General features: G+C 36.3%; 1 protein-coding gene across 5 annotated transcripts in view; it reads left to right on the forward strand.

The window, feature by feature from the left end:
• The window catches only part of TAFA2 (TAFA chemokine like family member 2), a 430,981-nt gene extending 407,382 nt beyond the window's left edge, over positions 1 to 23,599 (forward strand). For 4 of the 5 annotated variants that reach the window (XM_084877624.1, XM_084877621.1, XM_084877623.1 and 1 more), the window contains one exon: positions 21,492 to 23,583. In XM_084877624.1, the coding sequence (XP_084733750.1) occupies positions 21,492 to 21,503 (12 nt within the window). In that variant the 3' untranslated portion in view covers positions 21,504 to 23,583. Of the gene's footprint in view, positions 1 to 11,353; positions 11,598 to 21,491 lie in introns of all 5 variants that reach the window. The other variant, XM_084877622.1, reaches the window with a different exon arrangement.
• Positions 23,600 to 24,434: the final 835 nt, after the last annotated feature.

Genomic DNA, 24,434 nt, shown 5'->3' on the forward strand with positions numbered 1-24,434 from the left:
GAAGTGGAGTCTTTCCATGTGCCCAGGAGATGGTTTTTTTATGCAATGTAAATTTGGAATTAAATGTGAAAATTCAGAGAATTTTTTTACTCTGTATGTTGTACCTGTGAAAGGACATGTTAGAACAAAATCATATCTCAATCATTAATTTGCTAAGCATTTACTAAACACTATTCGTGCAAGAGTAGGCCTTCCTTCCCCGGCTGCCAGTACGAGCTTTCCTCTGACACCTGGGACCTGGGCTTCCCTCGCAGCCCTGGCTTCATCCAAAAGAACATCCGGTCTGGTCTAATTAGCATATTACACTTTTATTATTATACATGTATTCGATGCCAGCCACTGTGGCAGGAAGTGGCTATCTACAAACAAATACATTCACAAATCTGTCTGCTGAATAGAGATAGCACTTCAGATTATACATTTTCCTATCTCATCTACAGTGGGAGTTCTGACACAAGTTTTATGACCTACCTGTTCAGATATAATATATATATATCTCTTATTATATATTATATACCAGGGGCGTTTTATGACCTACCTGTTCAGATATAATATATATCTTTTATTATATATTATATACCAGGGTCGTTTGGAAAGGGTTAGCTTTTGAGATGATATTTAAAGCAGGGAAGTTGTCATCCTAAACTATCTATGCCTACAGGATTCATTTCTTTAAGGAAAAAACACTCTTGTTATAATACCAAAAAGTAATCTCATTTTTTAGTCATAGCACACACAGCAGAGCTAAGAGCTGAAGTCACAGAAAACAAAACATTTTCGAGCTCTGTGCCTAGCTATTTAGCTCAAGCAAGGAATTCCTGTTCTTTGGGAGGGGGTAATAATACTCTACGTGCAATTTAACAGGGATTTTTCAAGGAAAAAAAAAATTCCTAAATTGCTGAGGACTCTGGATGACTCCAAGAGTCCTATTAGCTTTGCCATAATCACTCTCAATAGATACATTGCCAGAAGCATCCATGCATCCACCCATCCGTTATTTCAGTGAGTCCCATTTGCCTCGGTGAAAAAATGGCTGCTGTGTTGTGTATATTCAAGGATGGTGCGATGATTAAAAAGACAGTCTCTGGAGCCAGATTACTTGGGTTCACATCCCAACTGTGCTGCTTGTTAGCTGGTAGCTTGCAGCAAGTTACTTTACACCTATGCTTCTCAGTTTGCAAAGAATGCTTTATGTTCAAAGATTATACTAGAATGTGGTACATTATGAAAATGCTATATTTTTACATAAGGTCTAACACATTTTTAAAAAAAATCTCTAAGCAAAATAAATATAGCACACTTTGTTTGAAATGTACATCAGGGACAATAATATACCTACCATATAGTTTCCTTATATGAATTTAATGAGTTAGTATTTATAAAGCACTTAACAGTTGCTGGCCAAATGTAAATGCTATATGTCCTTGTTAAGTAAAATATATAAATCAAGCAAGTTTTTTAATAGGCTTATAAAATGGGCTAGTTCTCTCAAAATTCAAGCTTGCACATTATTATTCTACAGTAGTCAGTCTGGTTAAATAAACACTAATGTAGAGTTATCACAAGACTTCCATTTATATTATGAAGAGAAAGCACAAATACTTGAAGGCTGGTCTATCTATACCTATTCCCTTTTGGATTAGGTACAAAAATGCATCCTAGATAGAAACCATAGAGATGGAATAAATGGATTTTGTGTGTGTCTGTAGCGGTCACAGGATCTGGGTCATTTGTTACCCGCATAGATAGGACAGATAGAAACTGCTATGTTAATCCATTGCAAAGGCATTTCCCCCAGGTTTATCTTGTCGGAGCAAAAATAGTTTCTCCTTTATAGCTAGCTACCAGGCATTGGCTTTTTAGCAACATCTCTTGAGGACTTATCAGAGCTACATAGTAAAGGAGGCAGTTTTTGTGTGTTTTTTTCCCCCTCTGATCATTGCAATGGTTGATATTTGCTCAACAGGTATTTCTATATTCAATGATACAATTTAAAGACATACTCATACAAAAAGTATCCTTTTATGATTAAAATGTTTTGGTAACTTTAGAGGAGGGATGTTATGCTAGGGTCTATGTACTAGGTTTGTAGGAATTTTTTTAAAGGTTTTTTTGTTTGTTTATTTGTTTTTGTATTTGTTTGCCTAGAGCCGTGGTCAGCAAACTGCAGCTCACGAGCCAAATGCAGCTCTTTGGCCCCTTGAGTGTGGCTCTTTCACAAAATACCACAGCCTGGGCGAGTCTATTTTGAAGAGGTGGCATTAGGAGAAGTTAAAGTTTAAAAAATGTGGCTCTCAAAAGAAATTTCAATGTTGTACTATTGATATTTGACTCTGTTGACTAATGAGTTTGCTGACCACTGGCTTAGAGCAATTTAAGATGAGGTTAGCTTGCAGTAGTTGGTACAGAATTAAAGGACTGTTTTATGGAATGCTAAGCTATCCTGGCACACTTTTCTATTACTAATACAACATTAATGTTCATACTAAATCACAAAAACACTATGCTAAAAGTGTTTATAGATATTATACAATTAGCAGAGGCCAATAATTCCTATTTATGGAATGATAAATAAAACCTACATGATTTTTTTAACCTCAGTACATTTCAAACAAAGCATGTTATATATAGTTTGCTTATAGATTTTTTAAAAATTGTGTTAGACCTTATGTAAAAATATAGCATTTTTATAATGTACTACATTCTAGTATAATCTTTGAACATAAAGCATTCTTTGCACAGGAAATGCATAGCTTTGGAAAGGACAATAATAATATCAAAAATGTAGAAGTACATTTATAATTCATTTATAATTAACTAGAGGCCCGGTGCATGAAATTTGTGTACTGCGGGGGGGCAGGAAGGGGGTAGGCGCATGCACTCAGCCCAGCCTGTGCCCTCTTTCAGTCCAGGAGTCATTGGAGAATGTCTCACTGACAGGGAGCTATCAGATGGATATCTTTAGCTCTGCTGAGGAGGCAGGAGAGGCTCTCGCCACTACCACTATGCTCGCCAGCCTGTGCTGGCTTCTGGCTGAGTGGTGCTCCCCCTGTGGGAGCACACTGACCACCAGGGGGCAGCTCCTGCATTGAACATCTGCCCCCTGATAATCTGTGTGCATCATAGAGACCAGTTGTTCCACCTTTCAGTCGATTTGCATATTAGCCTTTTATTCTGTAGGATGCCTTATATAATTAAAGTTAATATTTATAATAATGATGTAATAGAATAATCTTAAGAGCATATATTTACATCTTTTTAAAATTTCGAAGTACTGTTTGAAAGTGTTTAAAAATTACTATTTATTATATTCTCACTACAGGCATTATTACATTTAATCTTCACAGTAGTGTGATGAGATAAGGATTTATCACATAAGGACAGAAACTGAGGGTTTTTTTTTTAATAGTGAAATAACAGGGTCCCACAGTTAATAAATAGCCAAGTTGGGATAACCCCTTGGCTGAATGATGTTATTAACCCCCTGCTCTTAACTATTTCAGAAAGAAAGGGAGAGGGAGGGAGAGCTAGAAACAGCAATGATGAGAGAATATCATTGATCAGCTGCCTCCTGCACACTCTTTACTAGGAATCAAGCCTGAAATCTGGGCATGTGCCCTGACTGGAAATTGAATCATGATCTCCTGGTACAAAGGTCAATGCTCAACCACTGAGTTATGTCGGCCTGATTCTTAACTATTTAATATAATTATTTGCCTGCCTGATTCTTAGGAAATCTTAAATTCATCATTCTATTATTCATCATCATCATCATCAGTAGATGAACATTCAGTATATATATATGATATATCGCCTCTTATTTAACTTTTAATTATTCATGGTAAAAATAATTAGAGGAAATTGAAATTCAAAGATAATTTTTATTTTTCTATTTTGGGCAACATTGGAAAATTTCCATCAGAATTGAATTTTTCATTATAATATAAATAACCAAAAAAAAAATCCAGAAAATAATGAACACTATAGTTGAGATTATTAGTGTTTTAAAATAGATCTTGATTTTGTAAGAAGCCTATTTGTCCTGTTTGTTATAACAAATCTCTTATCTCAAGGTAACAGTATGTGTAATGGCTTTAATTTGATTCTCAGAGTTTATGACTTTGGATTACAACACTAACAGATAATAATGTAGTCAGTCTTTCACATTATAACATCCATGTCTCAGATCTATGATGGAAAAGTTGGAGAAGTTACTACAATGCTCTAGCAACAAACCTTTCCTTAATGCTAGCCTTAAAAATTGATTAGCAACTTGATATGACTGAATGAGTTTCAGAAATTTTGTACACTTCAAGGAATGCTCATTTTTTACTATTTCAATAGTTGAAATACTTGTATCAGAGAGTCATTCATTCATAGCTGTGAGATTTCAACATTATGAATTATTTACTAAAAATTAAATTTTTCCACAATGAAGGTAACTACTCTCTGTGGGTGATGATATAATTTGTTGTCTATACTAGAACATAATTTCAGGATAAATCTAATGGAAAGTCAGAATAAATTGTGTAAATCAGGATTTTCCTAGGCGAACTGGACAATATAGTTACGTATAAGTATCTGCTAATGAAGTTCTGTTTAATCATTAAGTGAAAGTAAATATGGAGAGAACACTCCATCTCAACATAGCTGTAATACAGAGGTACTATGCTGGTAGAATATCAAAGATAAATTTCAAATATTACATACATTTGGTGAATGACTAATTGATACCAAGTTCATCAATAAAACTTAACCCATATAATTTTACTTTCACTTTTGGTAATGAATATTTAATAATACCATCAAACTATCCTGTTTTATAGCCCTCCCTCTAAGGAAACTGACAAGTTTAACAAAACATAAGATGGCATACGTGGAGGCATTGAGCCGTTAATAAGACATTGAAGAGTTATTGCGCCAGAATCTAGGGGAGAATGAAGACTAAGAGATACTGGTTTAGTTTTGGGAGTTCCTTAATCCATTGAGGCAGTGTCAATGTTAGAGGAAGCACAAAAGAAGGCAAATGAAGAAAGGAAAAAGGAATCCAGAACAAGTAAAATAAAATTTAGTTGGTAGATTAAACCCAAATTTGTAATATGATTATATCAAGTGCAAATGGCCTAAATGATCCAGTTATGAGGCAAATACAAAGATTGTCAATCTGGATCATAAGATCAAAACACAAGTATATACTATTTTACTGAGGTTCATCTAATCTAAAATTATAGTAGGTTCTTGGGTTACGTCAGAGATCCGTTTCTACGGCGATGTGACGCGATTTTCACCGTAAGTCAGAACCCACCTACATAAGCACCTATGCCACTTACATGGAGCACACACACAGCAGTAATGAAGTGAAACAGTAAAAATAAATAAAATAACAATTCCTGACCTTTACTTGTGGTAAATAAATAATAAAAAACATAAAGCACATATGTACACCTGTTGAAATGACAGAACTTTTTTTTTTTTTAATATAAATAAATGGGAGATGGTGAAGTAACTATGAAACGATGTACTTCGACTCCAACGTAATCTGAGGACTGCCTGTATAAAGAACAACTGAACATAAAAAACAATGGAAAAGGTACACTATGCAAACACTAACCTAAAGAACGTTTATATGCTATTAAGGAAGAACATTTCCTAATGATGAAAGGTTTACTTCCTCAGGAAAAAAACCACATGTTAAGTGACTTTCTAAAGTTTTTCTATGGTCAAGTATCATTATAAGCACTTACTATATATTAGTTCACTTAATGCTCACAATCTTTCTATGAAATAAGCTTTTCTTCATTTCACACGCAAGGAGACTGAGAAATGAAGAGGTTGCCCAAAGTTGCATAGCCATTAAGCATCGAATCTAGGACTAAACCCAGGCAGTCTAGCCTCCTGGTTATGAGAATAAATATTTGAGTAGGAAAAGCCTAAATGTACCAAATAAGTTTTAATTTCCCATCTGCTACACATTTCAAACCAGTTTGCCATGGCAGGGGTAGCTCCTTAGAGCAAGGGTCCTCAAACTTTTTAAAGTGGGGGCCAGATCACGGTTCCTCAGAGAGCTGGAGGGCCGGACTATATGAACTACTAATTCCTACTGTAACACCTCGGCTGCGCTCACTGCCCAAAAAACCTGGCGGGCAGGATCAGACTCCTCTGCGGGCCGCCTGTGGCCCGTGGGCCGTAGTTTGAAGACCCCTGCTAGAGATTCTCTGCTTCAGATATTAGTGTAGATTCTTCTCCACCTCTTCCTTCAGAATCCCCTAAAATGGAGATGCGGTATTTTTCTCATAATTGAACTCCCATACAGTTTTCTGGTTTGGGCAAAGGACATCTCTTTAAAGCACTTCTCATAAACAGGGAAAGCTGAAAGCTACAGTGGAGGATTGCATGACCTTCTTATTCGAGATTGTTTTTCTACACTAGGGGATGTCTCCATCTAGCTAGAGTGTAAGTGTATGTAAGACACACATTCAGGAATGTTTTGCCACCAATCAGCTGAAAAGGTTAGCCAGGGAAATGTTCCATTATTTCACACCCAAATCTACACACACACACACACACACACACACACACACACACACACTCACACGCCTCTCCATTCCTAAAGCTTTGCAATTCTTTGCTGATGGGATGGAAAGAACAGTGGCTTCCAGGGCTTCTATAGAGAAGCCATTGTGTTTTCACCTGTGCATTCAGGTTCTATCCAGTTCCCCAGTTCCAACTTCCAGGAATAAGGCTTTTGAAAGGAGGAAGGGATGAAGCCTGTTATTTACGGTAACCACCATGTAGTTCCACTTAGTGTGCAATCATGACAACAAGTATCCTATCTGCTTTTGCCCATTGGTTATCTCCAATAAGTAAAATAGCAAGAAAAGTAGCATTTGTTGAAGAAAACAACAACTAAGAAGTAGATGAATGAATGAGCCTTTGTGACCTCATCTTCTATACTATCTCCCTTGCTTATTTCACTGCCACTATACTTCCCTCCTTACTTTTTTTGTCTCAGGTCATTTGCACATGCTATGCATTCCCTCTGCATGGAGTACCAGCTATCAGCTCAATTGGCTCTCTCATCTCTTCTAGGCTTTCACTGAAGTCTCACTTTATTAGCAAGTCTTCCCTGTCTATGCAAACTAAAATTGAACATCCCTGCCTCAAAATCCCCCCTCTTCCTTTTGGCTATATTTTCCTCTTTGCATGGGCTAAGATACTTTAAAATATATATATTTTTAAATATATTTTATTGATATTTTACAGAGAGGAGGAAGGGAGAGAGATAGAGAGCCAGAAACATCAATGAGAGAGAAACATCGACCAGGTGCCTCTTGCACACCCCCTACCGGGGATGTGCCCGCAACCAATATACATGCCCTTGACCGGAATCAAACCCGGGACCTTTCAGTCCACAGACCGACGCTCTACCACTGAGCCAAACCGGTTTTGGCAAGATACTTTAAAATATTACTATATTGTGTCTTTGACCGATGATCAGTTTCACAAGGGCAATGATTCTTTGTTCTTCCTCCCCTCCATACCTAGGAAAGCACCTCACATTTCATATGTGCTCAGTAAATTTTAGTCAAATGAATGAATGAAATAACAAATATGCAGGGCCTATTTCACTAGGTTTGAAGCCCCAAACCAGGGATCTCAGTCTGCAAACTATCACCTACTGCTTATAGGCATCCTTGAAAAGTTTCACTTAATTCATCAGAGCTTCCGTTTAACTGCGAGGAGATAATAGTAATTAGAAACAAAGACTCATACCAGTAAATAGCAAACAGGGACAGTCTCACAGAATAATTCTGAGAGCTATAAGAGAATATGGATATGCACTAAGTAGTCTACTGGTGCAGGCAATTAATATCTGAAAGCGAAAAACAAAGAAAGGGTGAGGAAGGTCCCGGGTTCCACGAGCAACAGAAGAATCAACTGCCTTTGACATTCTTGTCTAGACTGGAAAATGTAATCTGCTGCATTTTGCTAAGCAACAATTGACTTCTCTTTGTCTTTTGAAATACAAGCCTCTATATTTGAAACAATAAAATCTGGGGTGGGGGGAGGGAGAGCAGCCAGGCATCCTGAACTTAAATATAGAATATATAATTAAATATAGGCATGCCTGGGAGAGGGAGAGAGATTGCATGCACAATAGTATTTTGGATGAAGCAGTCATTGCAGTATTTGTTTGTTCTACTATAAGGAATTTGGTACTTTGTATGCGCCGCCATACCTGTTGTCAAGTGAGCATGTAATACTTGGGTGTAGGATAATTGTCACAATGGAACATTTCATGAGAAAATTTCCTGACAGCATTAAGCAGCAGTATTAAAATTACTCAAGAGAAAACTGAATTTAAAAAAATTAGGATAAATTTCTCTGTGAAATATTAACTGTAATGAATATGCCATAATCAACCTTGCTGTATCTATTTGGACATTTTCCACATCCCCAGTGGTTAGTCTAATATCAATTAAATCATTACAGATTGCTATTATCTTCTTGCATTATGATTTTCATAAATTAATTTTGTTTTAAAAAAATCAGGCTTTTCCAAATGAGAATAAATTTAAATATCCAAGGTGTGAGAGTGAAGCTGATGTCAAGACCCATGCATATCTATAATTTTAAAATTCTGAAATCACAGAATCAGGGGAATAATCCTTAAAAAATTAAAAATGGTGGAACTGAACTTTTGGGTCACTTAATCATTCCCTTGCTATTCATGGAGAATCCAGACAGTAACTTTTGTTTTTCTTCTTCTAAAATTAATTATCATTCTCCCCTTTATATTCATTTATTTGTTCATCTATCCATCCATCCATTCACTGTTTCAATCTTTTAATAAATATTAGGCATCATTTAAGGGTCTAGAATGCTGCTTAGCACAGCGGCATGGTTGGGTCAAGGGTAAAGGGGGTGGGAGATAAGGGGCATCTGTAATTCTGTCAACAAAAAAATAATAAAAATAATTAATATTAAAATACATTAATGTCATTTTTTCCAATACATTCTAGTTTAATGGAAGAAACAAACAGGTTAAAAATTAGCATAAAATGACAAAATATGTCTTAGAATTATGGACAAGATATGTCTTATAATAGAAATGTGGACAAAGTGCTGACTAGATAAATAACAAAGGCTAATGAAATATGAAGTGATAACTATGCAAATACTCCAATGTCTGGAAGAAGAGGATTTCAGGCAAAGGTAAAATGTACACACAGATAAGGAGATATGAATGGGCATATCAAGTCCTACAAGTATTAGTTAGGTGTGGCTGGAGTTGTGCCTATATATCTCTGAGGAGCTTCTGGGAGATAGAGAGATGAAGCTGGGTGGGTTGAGGTCTCATCGTGACCTTTTTGGCCACCAACAAGAATTTACATCTCTTTCTGTAACGGGAAACTATTATAGATTTTTGTTTTCAGGATAATGGTGGCAAAGAGAAGGAGGGCTACAATGGACAAGACAAATTAGAAGATTATTGCAACTGTACAAACCAGATGCAATAAAGGCCTTGATGCAGATAGTAACAGCCAGACAGAGAGTTGGGAAGAGAATAAAAAGATGATTAGGGTCTAGAAACTGATTAGAAATAAAACATATGGGTGACATTTATGTTACCACTCTAAAAATACTCAGTGGGTATATGAAATTAAAAAAAATGATAAGACTTTCCACATTTTTTAACAACATGAAGAAAATGGAGAACTAGACATGTTAAGCAGTACATCCTCCATGGGCTCCATGCTTTTGCTCAAGGATATTAAGCTCCTCTACATTTCCTCCACCTTCATCTTTTGTCTTCAGTCACATGTTTACATGGTGAGTCATGACCACATTGGCTCTAATATAAATGCATAAAGTCAAGTAAATGCAGTGACTAGAGAGAAATTTTCTGTCCCTTTTCACACCATAATTTTAGTCTTACATTTTATGGTTTGGGAGGAAGTGGCCAAGTTAGCAGTGAAAGGGAAAAAGGGGTTCTGTTCTTAAGACTCAAAAGACTCAAAATTTTTTCAAAATTGGGAAATAGCTTTTTATAGTATGACTAGAGGCCCGATGCATAAAATTTGTCCAAGAGTAGGCCTTTGCAGCCCTGGCTACCTTGGCCCTTGTAGCCCTGGCTTTGTCCAGACAGTCGTTCTGCTGTTCAGCCATTTGGTTAATTTGCATATTATGCTTTTATTATGATAGATTAGTTTTAACTACCTTGAGCTCTCTAGTTTATATAAGAAATTTAAGTAAAAAAATGATTTATATTACCAAAACCTTCTGTTACCTGATTTTAAGTTACTAGCCACTCCTCCATATGATTATTGAATAATACTGACTAATATTAAATTAACCAAATATTTGAAATTAATATAGTATATGCTTTATGTAATATCTGGAATACTTTTGGAAAGATAAATTAGAAGTATAACTTTTGTCCTAACTGAATTGGCTCAGTGGATAGAGCATCAACCTGTGGACTGAAGGGTTCCAGGTACGATTCCCATCAAGGCACATGCCTGGGTTGCTGCAGGCTCGATCCCCAGTAAGGGGTGTGCAGGAAGCAGCTGATCACTGATTCTCTCTCATCCTTGATATTTTTATCTCTCCCTTCCTCTCTGAAATCAACAAAAGAATATAAAAAAGAAGAAATATAACTTTTGAAAGTCTATACCTATAAAATAACAAATTACAATTGAAAAAGTCATGGATCCCATTCTGACCATTGATAAGGATTACACAAATGATGAGCAGAGAACAACAAAGATAGCTTGAGATGAGATTGCCCATGGGTACTAGACACATACATTGGCCATATTACTCTGCCATACTCCTCAGTCTTAAAGTATGTATGAGTAAGGTTCATACTTTACCAAATTATAAATTACTGTAGAGATGGATGCTCAGACAAGCCTATGAACAGTTAAGTCTTTGAATTCAAATTGAATACTACTACATAATATTGTTTCTACAATTATTTTACCCTTTTATGTTAAAATGATTGTCTGCTGTTTTCTATGTGCTTTCTCCCTTGATCTTAATGAACTTTTTCCTTAAGTTTCTGCAGAATGCTGTCCAAAATACTCATGTGAAGTGCTTACCATCCTTGTATCAGTTTCTTATAACACCTGTTTTTTAGGTCCCATTCATTGGTATGTGTTTCTCTGAAATAAGAAATGTCCTATGAATTTGTAATCCTCTAGGAGAGATACAAAACTATTGCTGTTCTGAGCTTTTATGGAGGTAAAGGAAATTATTGTCTTGCTGTTGAATTTTCCCTTTCTCCCAGGTTTGCTTCCTGTAATAACCTGTTAAACAATGGAGTCCCTGACATGTGTTTGTTCCTTAGGCAAACGTGTAAAACTCTTCAAATTCGAATGGAGGAGTAGAAAGAGAAGGTTCCTGCTGTGCCTGATGACAATTTTTTAATATCCACACTCAAAATATTCTGGCTCCACCACGGAGCACTAGTGTGATGTATCCTAGTGTTGGTCGGATTCTAAGAAAGGGACAGAAGTTTCGTTGAGGAGTAGAGATTCAAAACAACTCCAGAAATGAGCTCTCACCTCGGTTCATTTCTCCCAGAGCAGCAGGTGTGTACATTGTGTTACAGGATTAACTGTAACCAACTCTTCCTTACAGTTCCCATCAGCGTTCCAGGGGCCCCTGATTGCAGAGGAAAGATGACTCTGTACAGTTTTAGGGAACAGAAGGCAAAGATTTGCCTCTGTGGTCAGGGAAGAAAGGCATCAAATTATTTTTATTAAAAGAAGGGGGCATCATTCTTTGAACTATGATACCCACAAACTGAACAAATTGGCCACAAATAGCCAATATAGCATTATTGTGAATTTAATATTACCACCTACAATAGCCCTCCAGTTGACACAATGGATAATATAAAACCCTGGTTGTATTAGTGGACCCCAATCAGTGCTCAATCTGCCTATTAATTTGGAAATTAGCATGAAAAGTATTGCGCCACCCGGCTTTCTCTGAGTTTCCATACACCAAATGATGATTGTGCCTTTACGTAATGGTCCATACTTTCGATATTTAAATTGCCCTAAAATTGAATCAGCCATCTCAGACCAGCATCTAAACACTTAGAAATAGCTAGAGTTAAAGATTCATATTTTGATCAACTTTGGGAATTTGTGACTACTGAATTTTGACATTATTGTTATTATTATTTTTAAAATACATTTTTTATTGATTTCAGAGAGGAAGGGAGAGATAAAAATATCAAGGATGAGAGAGAATCAGTGATCAGTTGCTTCCTGCACACCCCTTACTAGGGATTGAGCCTGCAACCTGGGCATGTGCTCTTGATTGGAATCAAACTCAGGATCCTTCAGTCCTCAGGCCAAAGTGCTATCCACTGAGCCAAACAAGCTAGGGCTTGAGCATTATTAAAAACAAACAAACAAACAAACAAACAAACAAACAAAGCAACACCCAGAGAGGAATATATCTGGGAAATAGAAAGGAGTAAAAGTAAAAGCACCAACATATTAAATGTCACTGTCTATATGCTTCCCTGTTCTTCAAAATTGAATTTAGTTGAGCATCTTGCAGAAAGGGAAGTTTTTTTTTTTCAGAGATCTATCATCTCTATACTTCATTTTATGGGAACAGATAGGCATGGAGATGAGAGAGGATGTGCTACTTCAGGCATGGTGCTAGCTTTGTCTTCCTCAAGTTCTCAAAGCGACAATAACATATTCTTTTTTTAAAAAAATTCTTTATTGATTAAGGTATTATATGTGTGTCCTTATCTCCCCCCCCCCTTTATGCCCTCACCCTCTTGGTGTCTGTGTCCATTGGTTAGGCTTATATGCATGCACACAAGTCCTTTGGTTGATCTCTTTCCCTTACCCCCACCCTCCCCTACCTTCCCTCTGAGGTTTGATGGTCTGATCGATGCTTCTGTCTCCGGATCTGTTTTTGTTCATCAGTTTATGTTCATTATAATCCCACAAATGAGTGAGATCATGTGAAAGATAAATATCACATGATCTCACTCATTTGTGGGATATAATAAACAACATGTTTTTTATTCAGTCAGGTATCCTAAAGAAATGCTATTACTAGGAACCACTTGTATTTCTAACTCAAACCAATCAGGAGGATATGAAAAACATTGCTCTCTTAGTCATCTCTAGGTCACTAAGATGAATTTCTTAAGTTTCTGCCCTTCTTCTTCCAAAATTCCACTGTACTGAAATTCTGCCTTTAAGCATACTTTTTACTGCATATTTCTACTAGCCCTCAGATGTATGAGGCTGAAATCCTTGAGAAGTGTGATACTCTAGCAGATATTCACTTTTGAATTAAGCCTTAATGACAAAGTGGAAATAAAACCCCACAAAACTATCCTTTCAAATTATGCCTTAACAAATGAGAGGTAATTAAAAAAAGGGGGGGATACTATTATCAAATCTAGCAGGTAAAGTACCTTTTAATTGAAATCAAAATATCAACTGTCTAAAAATATGTGAACTGTGCTGGTATATGGAATAATATCTTTAAAAAAATCTATTCAGACTTCCTCCAAACATTCAAAATAACAATTCTCCCATTTTAAGGGCTTTTTGATATTTCTGAAGGAAACATAACTGAATCCCATTATATTGCTGTCTTTCAAAGTTATCTTAATTTTGGGCTCATATTTGACCTGCATGAACTAAAGTGCATGATGGAGGTCTGGGGAAGAAGAAGCAGGCAAGTTTAAGTTTCCTTACTGTCCCAAAGAAGCCTGTCAGCTGCCAGGATCAAAGTCAGGGTATGCTTTGCTAACAGTGACTGTCTCCGAGAGGAGCAGTGGCTCTGCCTCTGAGTGGATGACCGTGCATAAGTGGCTGTGCAAACAGTCATCTATTTTCATGAGTCACGTAAAAGAGTTCATGGCAGGCGCACTGCACAGCTTTCAAAGTTCCAAGAAACAGTGCAGGTCCATCTGTTCGGAAGACTTATTTCCAGTCAGGATCTTTATGTGCACAGCATAGGAAGGTGAAAGCCATTGACAGCTGTTGGATTTGTGGCAAAGCTCACTAGTTCTGCATTCTAATTTAGTGAGTAAGCTTTTTAGAAAAAAAGAAGTCTACATAGGGGTTATCCCACTGATGAACTTAGGTAATCAGGGCGAAGTTTTATCCCAGGAGGAATTAATCCTTCTTAAGAAAGGTCATAGTAGTTTGGGGATAGAAGGGAATCAGAAGCTCACTGAATCCAACTGACTCTCGTGGAAGGTATGGACCCTGGAGATTCAGAGGTTAAGTGACTTGTCCAAATTTCTAAAACTACTAGCAGGCTGTGATGCTAGAATAAAACTCTTATCAGAACAAGGCCTCTTCTCTCTCCTCAGTTTTGCAGTATGTTCTGGTTCTCTGCAGAAACCTAGGAAGACTATATGCCATTTCCTGCTTCCACACAGAACTGCACCTAAATATAATCAGCTAGTGACCCAAAGGCTCTCTGTTGTTTAAAATGACTTTCGTCCCCATCACCCAAGGTTGTTAAATTTTTTTAAAAAAATTATACAACAGATAACAAGGTCATTGAATGGAAATGCTGACTCTAGCTGAAGCATTAAACAGAAAACATTTGGTGCCTCAAATGTTGAAATAAATGCTCAGATCATTTCAGCATTAGCCATTCTTAGGAAGGAAAAATTAAACTGTGGTATGAAAATGCAACAGCTTTCAAGGCTGTTGGAATCACCGTATCACCTGAAAGGCAATGACAGGCTTATTTTTTGTATAGTTGGCATATTTATGAAGGCAATTCATATGTCATTGACTTAACTTCATTTGTACCTAAAAACCGCCTGGTCAGCTTGCTATCGAATGATTATCCGGGACTGACAGGTGTCTTTCATTTTGTAATACGTCCCTGTAAAAGGTGCTTTAGGATGGGACAAGTGCATTCATGTACAGTTATGACTAGCTCAATGGCAGATTTTCTCCAGCTTAAATGAGAAAAACCTGCTACTGCAGAGTAATTATGTTTTAATTGCACATTTAGTAGACAAAAGTGAAGTGAGAGCTTAATTCATGTACTTGTAAAAGCTACATTAAAAAATACATTTGCAGTGAAACAGCAATTATATTCCACACAAGGAAAAATGCATTCAAATCAGCATTTAGGATGATGAAGATATTCTATTTTTTCTTTTACCTTTATCGAGTAGTTGAATTTATTTATTGGAATGTTCGTTTGAAATGGTGCCTATTTGTGATATTACTAAGGGGCTGTACTAGAAAGATTGGATTTAAACCTGCCACCCACATAATTCTTGCCTTCCAATTGCTTAAATAAATAATGTTCCTCAATCCAAAAGTAAATGTTTCCCTAATAACATGGGTATCCTAGTGAAAATTTAGCATTTTAGAAAACGAAATTGACTCCTAATGTTCAAAAATGCATTGTCTTCTATTATTGTGTGTATAGGATTCATTTTACAGTCACAGGAATGTATTATTCAGTAGCTCCTCATAATAAGATTTTAATGATCATACTGAAGAAGAGAGAACATATTATTTTGTGAATTTAGTTAATATGATAGAACATTCACATTGATGCTGTGGAAATTTGGCAGTGAGTTCACAGTTTCATGTAAACTGACAAACTGAATGACTGAGGTTCAAAAAAAAAATCAAAGAAAAACAATATCAGAGGAACCGTCAATAATGAATAAATTTACAAATCTTAATTTGTTTTGGCATCCTTATACCCTATTTATTTTTTAAGCGTAAGTCGTTAGAGTGCAGTGCTAATTTCCTAAATATTTGTCCTGTATACAAAGTCTGATGGTAGCTGGCCCCTTGGAAAGGCAAAGGATGAAAGAGAATGGAATTATGTGCCTGTGAAGACTAATAACGTATGCTCAGAAAGAATGAGGGGCAATTGTGAATAATTGTTACCACTTGCTATGCTTATTGTGTGCCTAGAACTGTTCTAAACACTTGACCCATTAACTTCTCAGTTCATACACCTCTTTGATGTAGATATTAATATACCTGTTTTACACAAGGTCATGTACTGACTTATTAGAACTGAGCCTAGCTTAGCTTTGAGATACATCCTTTTTAATCACCGATCTGTATCACCTGTTCTGAAAAGATTCTCTCTCTCCCAAAGTTCTCCAAAAGAGTGCTTCATTCTGGATATAATAGTTTTATGAGTGACAACAATATGAAAAGAAAAATTGCAAGATCAGTTACTATGAGACACAGAAAATTAACTCTAATTGAGTAAGTCAGTAGTTGTAGAGAAATATGAAGTAGTGCCCCCTCCAATATGTATCCCTATCTTTTGTGTCTTTCTTTGGCAATTACTACCTCTGTCCATGTAGCTAGACAGACACTTTGCAGGAACTACCTGATTTCATTGAAGTAGCAAAATTATAGGGGTCGATAATACCCTGCCCAAATTACACACGGGAGACTAAGGCACAGGGAGTTTAATTTATTCAGCCCCACAGTGTTAGAAAGTTACTACAGACGGCAGAGATTAGAACTCGCGATTTGCCTACAGAGCCCACTCTATGCCTCGCGCCATAATATGTTGTCTCCCCTTAATAACCTAGTCAGCGTGACTTGAACATGGGGGAAATTAGACTCCATAAATGTAATGATTTTAAAAGCATCATTTACACATGATAACAGAATAGATTATTGAATTTTCTTCCTTTTGAGACTTTCTAGTTTATCTTAACTTTAAGAAAGTCAAAAGGATATTTTGTAATCTTCAAAATATAAAATGAGAAGTATATAAAAAAGTTGACTTCAGTTGATTTCAAATAGGCCATAAAATAAAAATGGTTTTATTTTCTCAATTTTAGTTGGTAATTTTAGTATAAATTTTGTGTAAAATTAAGAGACATAATTTTATTATACATTTTTGAGAAATCTAATCAGGACCCTATAATAGATTTTTTGGACTGGGAGACCATAAACAGACATTCTTATCTTAAAGAATTAGTGCTTTAAAGAAACTGTTATCAGATTAGCTTTTTCATTCTAGTGAATCATTACCAAGATACCTTTCTGCTTTGACTAGGAAAGCTGATGTTATTTTATTATTGTTGTTGTTGTTGTTATTATTATTATTATTATTATTATTATTGCATTTTGTACCTGTTCAGCAGCTAAGTAGATTCACTTGACGAATTGGTTGGTGTGCAGCACACACACAAATAACATTTACATAAATAAGAACAGCTGTGTAAAATATTGCCTTTGAAAAGGCAAATTTACCGAGATAGTGATTATAGTGCATGAAGCTCCAGGCACAACCATAATTGTAGGACCATTTCTCTTCCCCTGCAGTCTTTTATGTCTATTGCCCTCAGAACCAGAAGACAGCACATTCATGGCAGCCAATGCTATTCCCTCTCCTGTAAAACTGCTTTTATTACAACATCGTGCTTTTAGTTACTGAAAACTTGCTGAAAATCCTCCTTAGAAGGTACAACTTTTAAAATTTGGCCTCTTCCAAAAGATATGGCTTGAATAAAAAGAGGGTAATATTTGAGTTCTAAAAATAAAGCAATGCTTAATTTGGTGTATTAAAAATTACTTTTAAATGAAAAAAAATTAAATGTTGGGTTGTATTAATATTATTCAAGCAACTCTCCAATATCAGTAAGTACCAGTTTGTAGTCTATTATACAAAGGGTAAAATGACATTGGTTTTGCCCCACTGGGATGCCAGAATTTAAACCTGAGTCCCTTGGACTTATAGATTAGAAAAGGGCTATATGTTTGTGTATTAAATTTTAGACAATAATTTTTTTATTTTAAAATTAGAGGCCTGGTGCAGGAAATTTGTGCATGGGGAGGGGGAGGGTCCCTCAGCCTGGCCTGTGCCCTCTCCCAGTCCAGTCCAGGAGCCCTCAGGAGATGTCCAACTGATGGCTTAGGTCTGCTCCCTATGGACCATTTATCTTCCCCTACAGGGAGTGGGCCCAAGCCATTAGTCAGAGATGCTTAGGACTGCTGCAGAAGCGGGAATGGATCCAGCCACCACCACTGAGCTGGCCAGCCTTGAGCCTAGCTTCTGGCTGAGCGGCGCACCCCCTATGGGAGCGCACTGACAGCAGGAGGCAGCTTCTGTTGAGCGTCTGTCCCCTTGGTGGTCAGTATGAATCATAGTGAATGTTTGTTCTGCTGTTCAGTTGATTTATTGATACATATTGGCCTTTTATAATATAGGATATGATTTGGATCTTACATATTAGGTGATGAAAACTGGTACCTATATTCAGAAGCCTTATATAGTAAGTGTCCTGTTGTCCGGTTGGCCATTCAACCAATCAAAGCATAATATACTAATGATATGCCTAAGGGCCACTCAACTGCTCACTATGATGTGCACTGTGCACTGACCACAAGGGGGCAGACGGTTGACCAGTCAGCCAGTTGTTATGACATGCATTGACCACCAGGGGGCAGGTGCTCCAACCAGTAGGTTAGCTTGCTGCTGGGGTCTGGCTGATCAGGATTGAGCAAGATGGGCTAGACATGCCCTGGAGCCCTCCTGTGTCTTTTGACTGGCCAAGCTCCTGCATCCCTTCCTAACCCTGATCGTGAACCATGGGGTCCCTCAGCCTGGCTTGTGCAATCCTGGACCCCTCGGGGGATGTTGAAGAGCCGGATTTGGTCTGATCCTGCAGGTCAGGCCCAGGGACCCCACTGGTGCATGAATTCGACTTCTATAATTTTTTAAATCTTTGGTTTTGCCATTTCATTTGCTACAAAATCTGGAGGTTGTCAGGGAGGGTAAACACATTTGTAGTTATAACTGCATTGAAAAGGGCAAGTTATTACTTAGCCTTTGTTTGAATTCCCTAAATGTAATCCTCTGACTTGTTAGTATAATCCTTTCATCCTACATTTAGTTGCTCTCTTATTGAAAATGTATGCAGTTAAAAAACAAAACAAAACTCTAAAACTTTTGTTTTTATAATTCTTCAGTCTTCAAAGCTAGGTGTTACGTAAACATAATATTTTATCCTCACAGCACCCTATGAGGTTAACGGATCACCCCTCCTCCTTTTTACATATGAAAAAACTGAACTCCCAGTGGGAACAGCATTACTGCCACACTGACCGAAATCTAGATGCCAAACCACACGACCATCTGATCAAAACCCAATCTAAAACAATTGTCCACTTTCGTCTAATGTTAGAAACAACTTATGCCCTACTCTTCATCTCATAAAACACTCTAGAATATACTAGAATTTAGGATTAATAAACAAATAATATTTTCTAAACATGTGAAAAAATTATCTTAATTGTGTTCCAACCCCTGCTTATTTCAATAATTACTTCTTTTAGTCAGGTTGACATTTTGATTTTCTAGCAATTATTTTAGCTGATAAAAACTGAGTATAATAAGAATATGTTTAGACTGGGACGGAGCCGCAGGAGGAACACAAACTCCCAAAGAGCCAGAGCCATTGCTCTGCACAATGGAGAAAATGCCAGGAGGAAATGAGTAGTAGTAAATGGCTTTCTCAAAAAAAAAAAAAAAAAAAAAAAAAAAAAAAAAAAAAAGAAGAAGAAGAAAAAGAAAAAGAAAAAGAAAAAAGAAAGAAAGAATATATACTTATGATATTCCTGAAGGTTAGGATTGTACAATTATATTTATATGTGTTTATATGTTTGTGTGTATACATGTATGTTTTCTCTACTGAGATGGAAAAGAAATTTGTGCTGGTTACATAAGCCTGTGTATTGTACTGTCGAGTTGGATGCCTATTTTTAAAATTATTTGGAAACAAAGTTTTAAAATACAATTAGTTGAGAAAATCACTCCTGAGATTTACATAAAGCAGCAGAATGAAGTAATTAGCTTAGCTTGGAATGAAGAATGCATCTATGATACCTACCAATAGATGACTTAGGAACTGGGCTTGAAGTGACTTAAGAGGACATGCCCTCACTTTCACAGACATGACACCATGTCCCTCCAGTTGCCTAGGCTGTGTCCCTGCTGAGGCTCAACCATTTGTTCTCTTGCAATCTTTTCTCCTCCCTCTCTGTATCACTTCCTCTCTTTTCCTGTCATTCCAACCACTAGTTTTAAAAGTATGGTCTTATATTATGCTTCATAATTTTTCCTACTAAGAACTTTCAGAAGAGGCAGGTGGGTCTTTTTCAGCCCATGAAAATAAAAGATTTTTTAAATTAATGTTTAGCCAGAAAGTTTGTCATACTAAAATGTTCTTAGTTTTCACAATCATCAGTTATCTCCATTAGTAGTCTGTGGCACAATGTCCATAGAAATAGTCCTGTTCCCATCCCATGTTCTTACACTGACAGAAAAAATGGAACTTATTCACAGCACCTGACCACTAAATGGCAAATTGAGAGTGAACTGCTGCCCTACCTGCTCCCTGGCTCCTAGAATCTCTTGAGATCAGGGGGCCCGGCCCATTACCTATGTGTTTGTAACTTCCCATCCCCAGTTCACTTCCTCCCAGAGTTCCTCTGTGCATGGCAGTAAGGAATGTCAAATGTACAGGCAGAGGCTCCTTCCATGGCAGTGGTTGGCAAATTGTGGCTCGCGAGCCACATGCGGCTCTTTGGCCCCTTGAGTGTGGCTCTTCCACAAAATACCACGGCCTGCGTGAGTCTATTTTGAAGAAGTGGCATTAGAAGTTTAAGTTTGCTGACCACTGTTCCATGGGAATGAGGGTCCACCACAGAGACACAAAGGAATTTATGAATTTTACACCTTCCTTTTGTGGTATAATTTGAGACTAGCTCTGGTAGAACAACATCTAGAGGAAGCTTTCTTTTTTTGTTTGTTTGTTCAATGTTTCTCTTTTTCATAGTTGATTAAAAACACAACAAAAGCAAAGCAAAAGAAAAATAGCCATTTTGTAAATGTTTTATGAAAGGAGAAATAACTATGTCACTAATTGGAATGGAATCAAAATATTCAGAATAATTTTTAAGAATTCCATTTTTGTTACAACCATTGCTAGAAAAGGACTGTAAAGCAATTCTGAACACCTTCATGAATAATTAATTTTCCTGAAATATAATTTAAGTCAAATAAGCACTTAATTTTTAATCTATTTTAAGAATGGATGTTATGGAGTTCATTCCCAAGGGCTGGGATGATGTGTTTATGGTCTCTGGATTATGTCCTCCAAACCTGTGCAAAGAACAGGAATTCCTGACTCATTCTGTGGGTCTCAGATGGATGGCATCTCCTGTTAGGAGTTTCCTGGTCACAGTTGGAGTCATTTAGATGATTCTGCAAGTGGTCCTAGAAATATTGTGAAATGATAGAAAAATACAGGTGTAACTTTTAATAAGCTGGGATGTGGTAGTCTTTAAAATTCAACAGTTTCATATAGTACATACCAGCATTTTGAATTATATATTAACTTCTAATATAAATTGTTTTTGGGGATTTAAGATTATAGCTATTTTATGAAATTATTATATTTTCTTCTTCCTTTGTAGGTAACCCATTAACTAAGAATAAATCAAGTGACCCTCAAGGCTGATCACCTTGAACATATGCACAGAAACTTAACTTCTCTGGTGGTCCTGAAGGAAGATTTTTATACTGCTCCGAAGAGGCACTCCAGACTCTTATTTCCAAGGGATTTTATGGCTCGTAATCAGCATCTTCTTGAAATCAAGACTTTCAAAAAGTCAGACATGAACTTCTGTGACACGAAGAGTTCATCAGATTTGAACTGTGTTCAACTTGTAAAATTGCACTTCCTAAAAGAATTTGAAGTCCTTATCTGAAGCGTTGGTGTTTCCCGGGGATGTCAGAGACACTGGCATTTTGGGCTCCTGCCTCCAAATGTGACTGCTTTTCTTGTTTTTGAAAGTCTCCCGAATGCACTGGCCTTCTGTCATGGATGTGTTCCTGGGTCTGGTCCTGTGTTCAGTGGCTAGTGGGACTGTATATGGCTTTAGTGACCTTTGCAAACTTCTCTGGCATGGTGTGGACTGAGATCATTTTATTTGTATCCTAATCTTGGAGCTCTGAAAGCCTACATGTTCTAACATCTTAAAGTTGCTTTTGTTAAAGGAATGGAAAAATATATCCATTGATAATCATTATTGTTGGCAAGTAATAGTTATCTGAGTACATCAATCACATAAGAATGTATAAACTAGCTGACATGTTTCCCCAAGGCTTACACACTACTGCAGCTCTGTCAGTTAAATAGGTAGTAGTTAGAATTGAATTACCATTTTCATAGAATCCTATTTTGTACCTCTAGAGCCCTCTTTCTTTCTTTCTTTTTTAAAGTGGGTTGTTTTCTTTCGGTTTTATGTTTACTTTTTTTCCTTCACAGAAATCAGCAGTGGGCAGTCAAGTATTGAGTTAGGTAGCCTTCAGTTTCAAAAATTGCCAGGGATGCATGTGGGTTTCTGATTTCTTAGCTTGAAAGTTATTCATTTACATTTGTTACATTTTAAAACTGTTCTTTCTATCTCATTTTAGAAGGCTGTCTCTTGCTTGATCCCAATGACTGTTTGAATGCTGTTTGTCCAGTCTGTGGATAAAATAAATTGCTCATTTTCCTTGGTATCAAATTTATAAATGTTTGCTTATAGTTGTCCCATGTGAACAATTTCTTAGGTTAGTTTTTGCTCACATTTTTGTAGTAATTTGAACATTTGTGGTTTTCAGTTCTATTGGAAAATCATATAAATATTTAAAGGCCTTAAACATGTATGTACCTTTTTTCCTACATTATTACAGAATGTATACTTTTATACTACATTTATTTTGTTTCATTTATGATGTGAAGGGAGAGAAGAATGGAAATGGCTAAGCTATTCTGTAGTAATATTGTATAAACTTACAGTCTGAAGGAATGTAAATGGAGGGAATTCTGTGTTTTACTCATCTTAGACTACTGGGAAGATACTTCAGAAATTGTCCTATTAGAAATCCCATTATGTTAGAGAAGGTGTGGACATCTTTTGTGTTTCTTAAAACTCACTGACGTGATCAATTGGGTATATGTTGTTTTCCACAATGGAGGCTGAGCCTACTGAAGACCTTTGGTCTGTTGGTTGGTAACAATTTCCAAAGACTGATATAAACTTTTCTGGGCAAAACTACTAAAAGTGGTAAAATTTGTTAAAAGTTAAATTTGTAAAGTATGCTTTTGACACTGAACTAAACTATACTGCCCTATAAGTCAATGAAATGACATATTCCTTTTATTTTAATTATACATAAACCTAGATGACTCCACATGGATTTTGCAATGGTTCAATACTATATGAACATTAAGACAGGAATAACAGTTGTGCTGGAGTTTCTGAATCAATTATATCATTAATTTGTTTGGAACAAAGAAGAAAACCATATTACTTTTGAAATTATGAATTTGTTTTAGGTTGGTTTAAAATTATAGATCATGCCTCTCATTTATTAAACCATGTCCTTTAAAACAACACTGAAAATTCTGTACTATATATGTGTAATACATGCATATCAATAGGAAAAAATAAATGGAATTTCAACTATACTAACTAGATTATCCCTAATAGAATACTGTTGTGACTATTCAGAAAAGTGAATAAAATTGGGATATAAAATAGACTCTCTTTCATGAGTTACATTTGGAGAATCTGTTTTTTAGGGTTTTATTTTAAAAGCACTTCAGTTACAATCCAGGAAAACCTGTGAATTCATGTGGAAACTGACATAATTTCTTCAATTTAAAAAAAAAAAAAAAAAGGAAATTCGTGGCAAATCTTGCCATTTACACAGGTTCTGATATTTGATAGTTGAAGATTCACAAGAAGTTATGAAAATAGCACAGAGGACTATGTGTGCCCTTTCTTTGTCACCCCCCAGTGATTACATCTTATAAAACCATTGTCAACCAAGGTCATGATATTGGCAGAACAATACTACTAACTCAAACACAGACCTCATTCAGATTTCACCAGTTTTCACATGCACTTTGTGTATGCAAGATCTTATCCCTTTTGAACAACATGGTACCTTTCCTATCCAACCTGGTACCTATCCACTGTAGTATGCCAGGATGTGGATTGGAGTATGAGAGTATGTATGGATGAGAAACTAATTAATTTTTTAGGTTACCTATTTTTTGGAGAAACATTCTATAGATTTTATTTTATTTTTATATACTCTTGTTGCCTTAACACATAAACACTTCTAGTTTTAACACCAGATATTATCATGTATATGATTTTACGTTTGGTATTGGTTTTGATGTGTAAGAGGAGATCTGAGAATCTGTGTCTATAGGTGAGTTCAATCCTATTCTTTATTTGCATCGGCAAGTCCTGTGCTACTATACTAATGCTATTCAGGTGGAATGTGACTTTTGATAACACACTGCAGCTAATAGCACAATGACTAAATAGGACTTTTAAAAAATTTAATTTTCAATTTAT

Source organism: Pipistrellus hanaki (genome assembly GCF_964339955.1).
Source record: "Pipistrellus hanaki genome assembly, chromosome: 3".
NCBI classification, from domain to species: domain Eukaryota; kingdom Metazoa; phylum Chordata; class Mammalia; order Chiroptera; family Vespertilionidae; genus Pipistrellus; species Pipistrellus hanaki.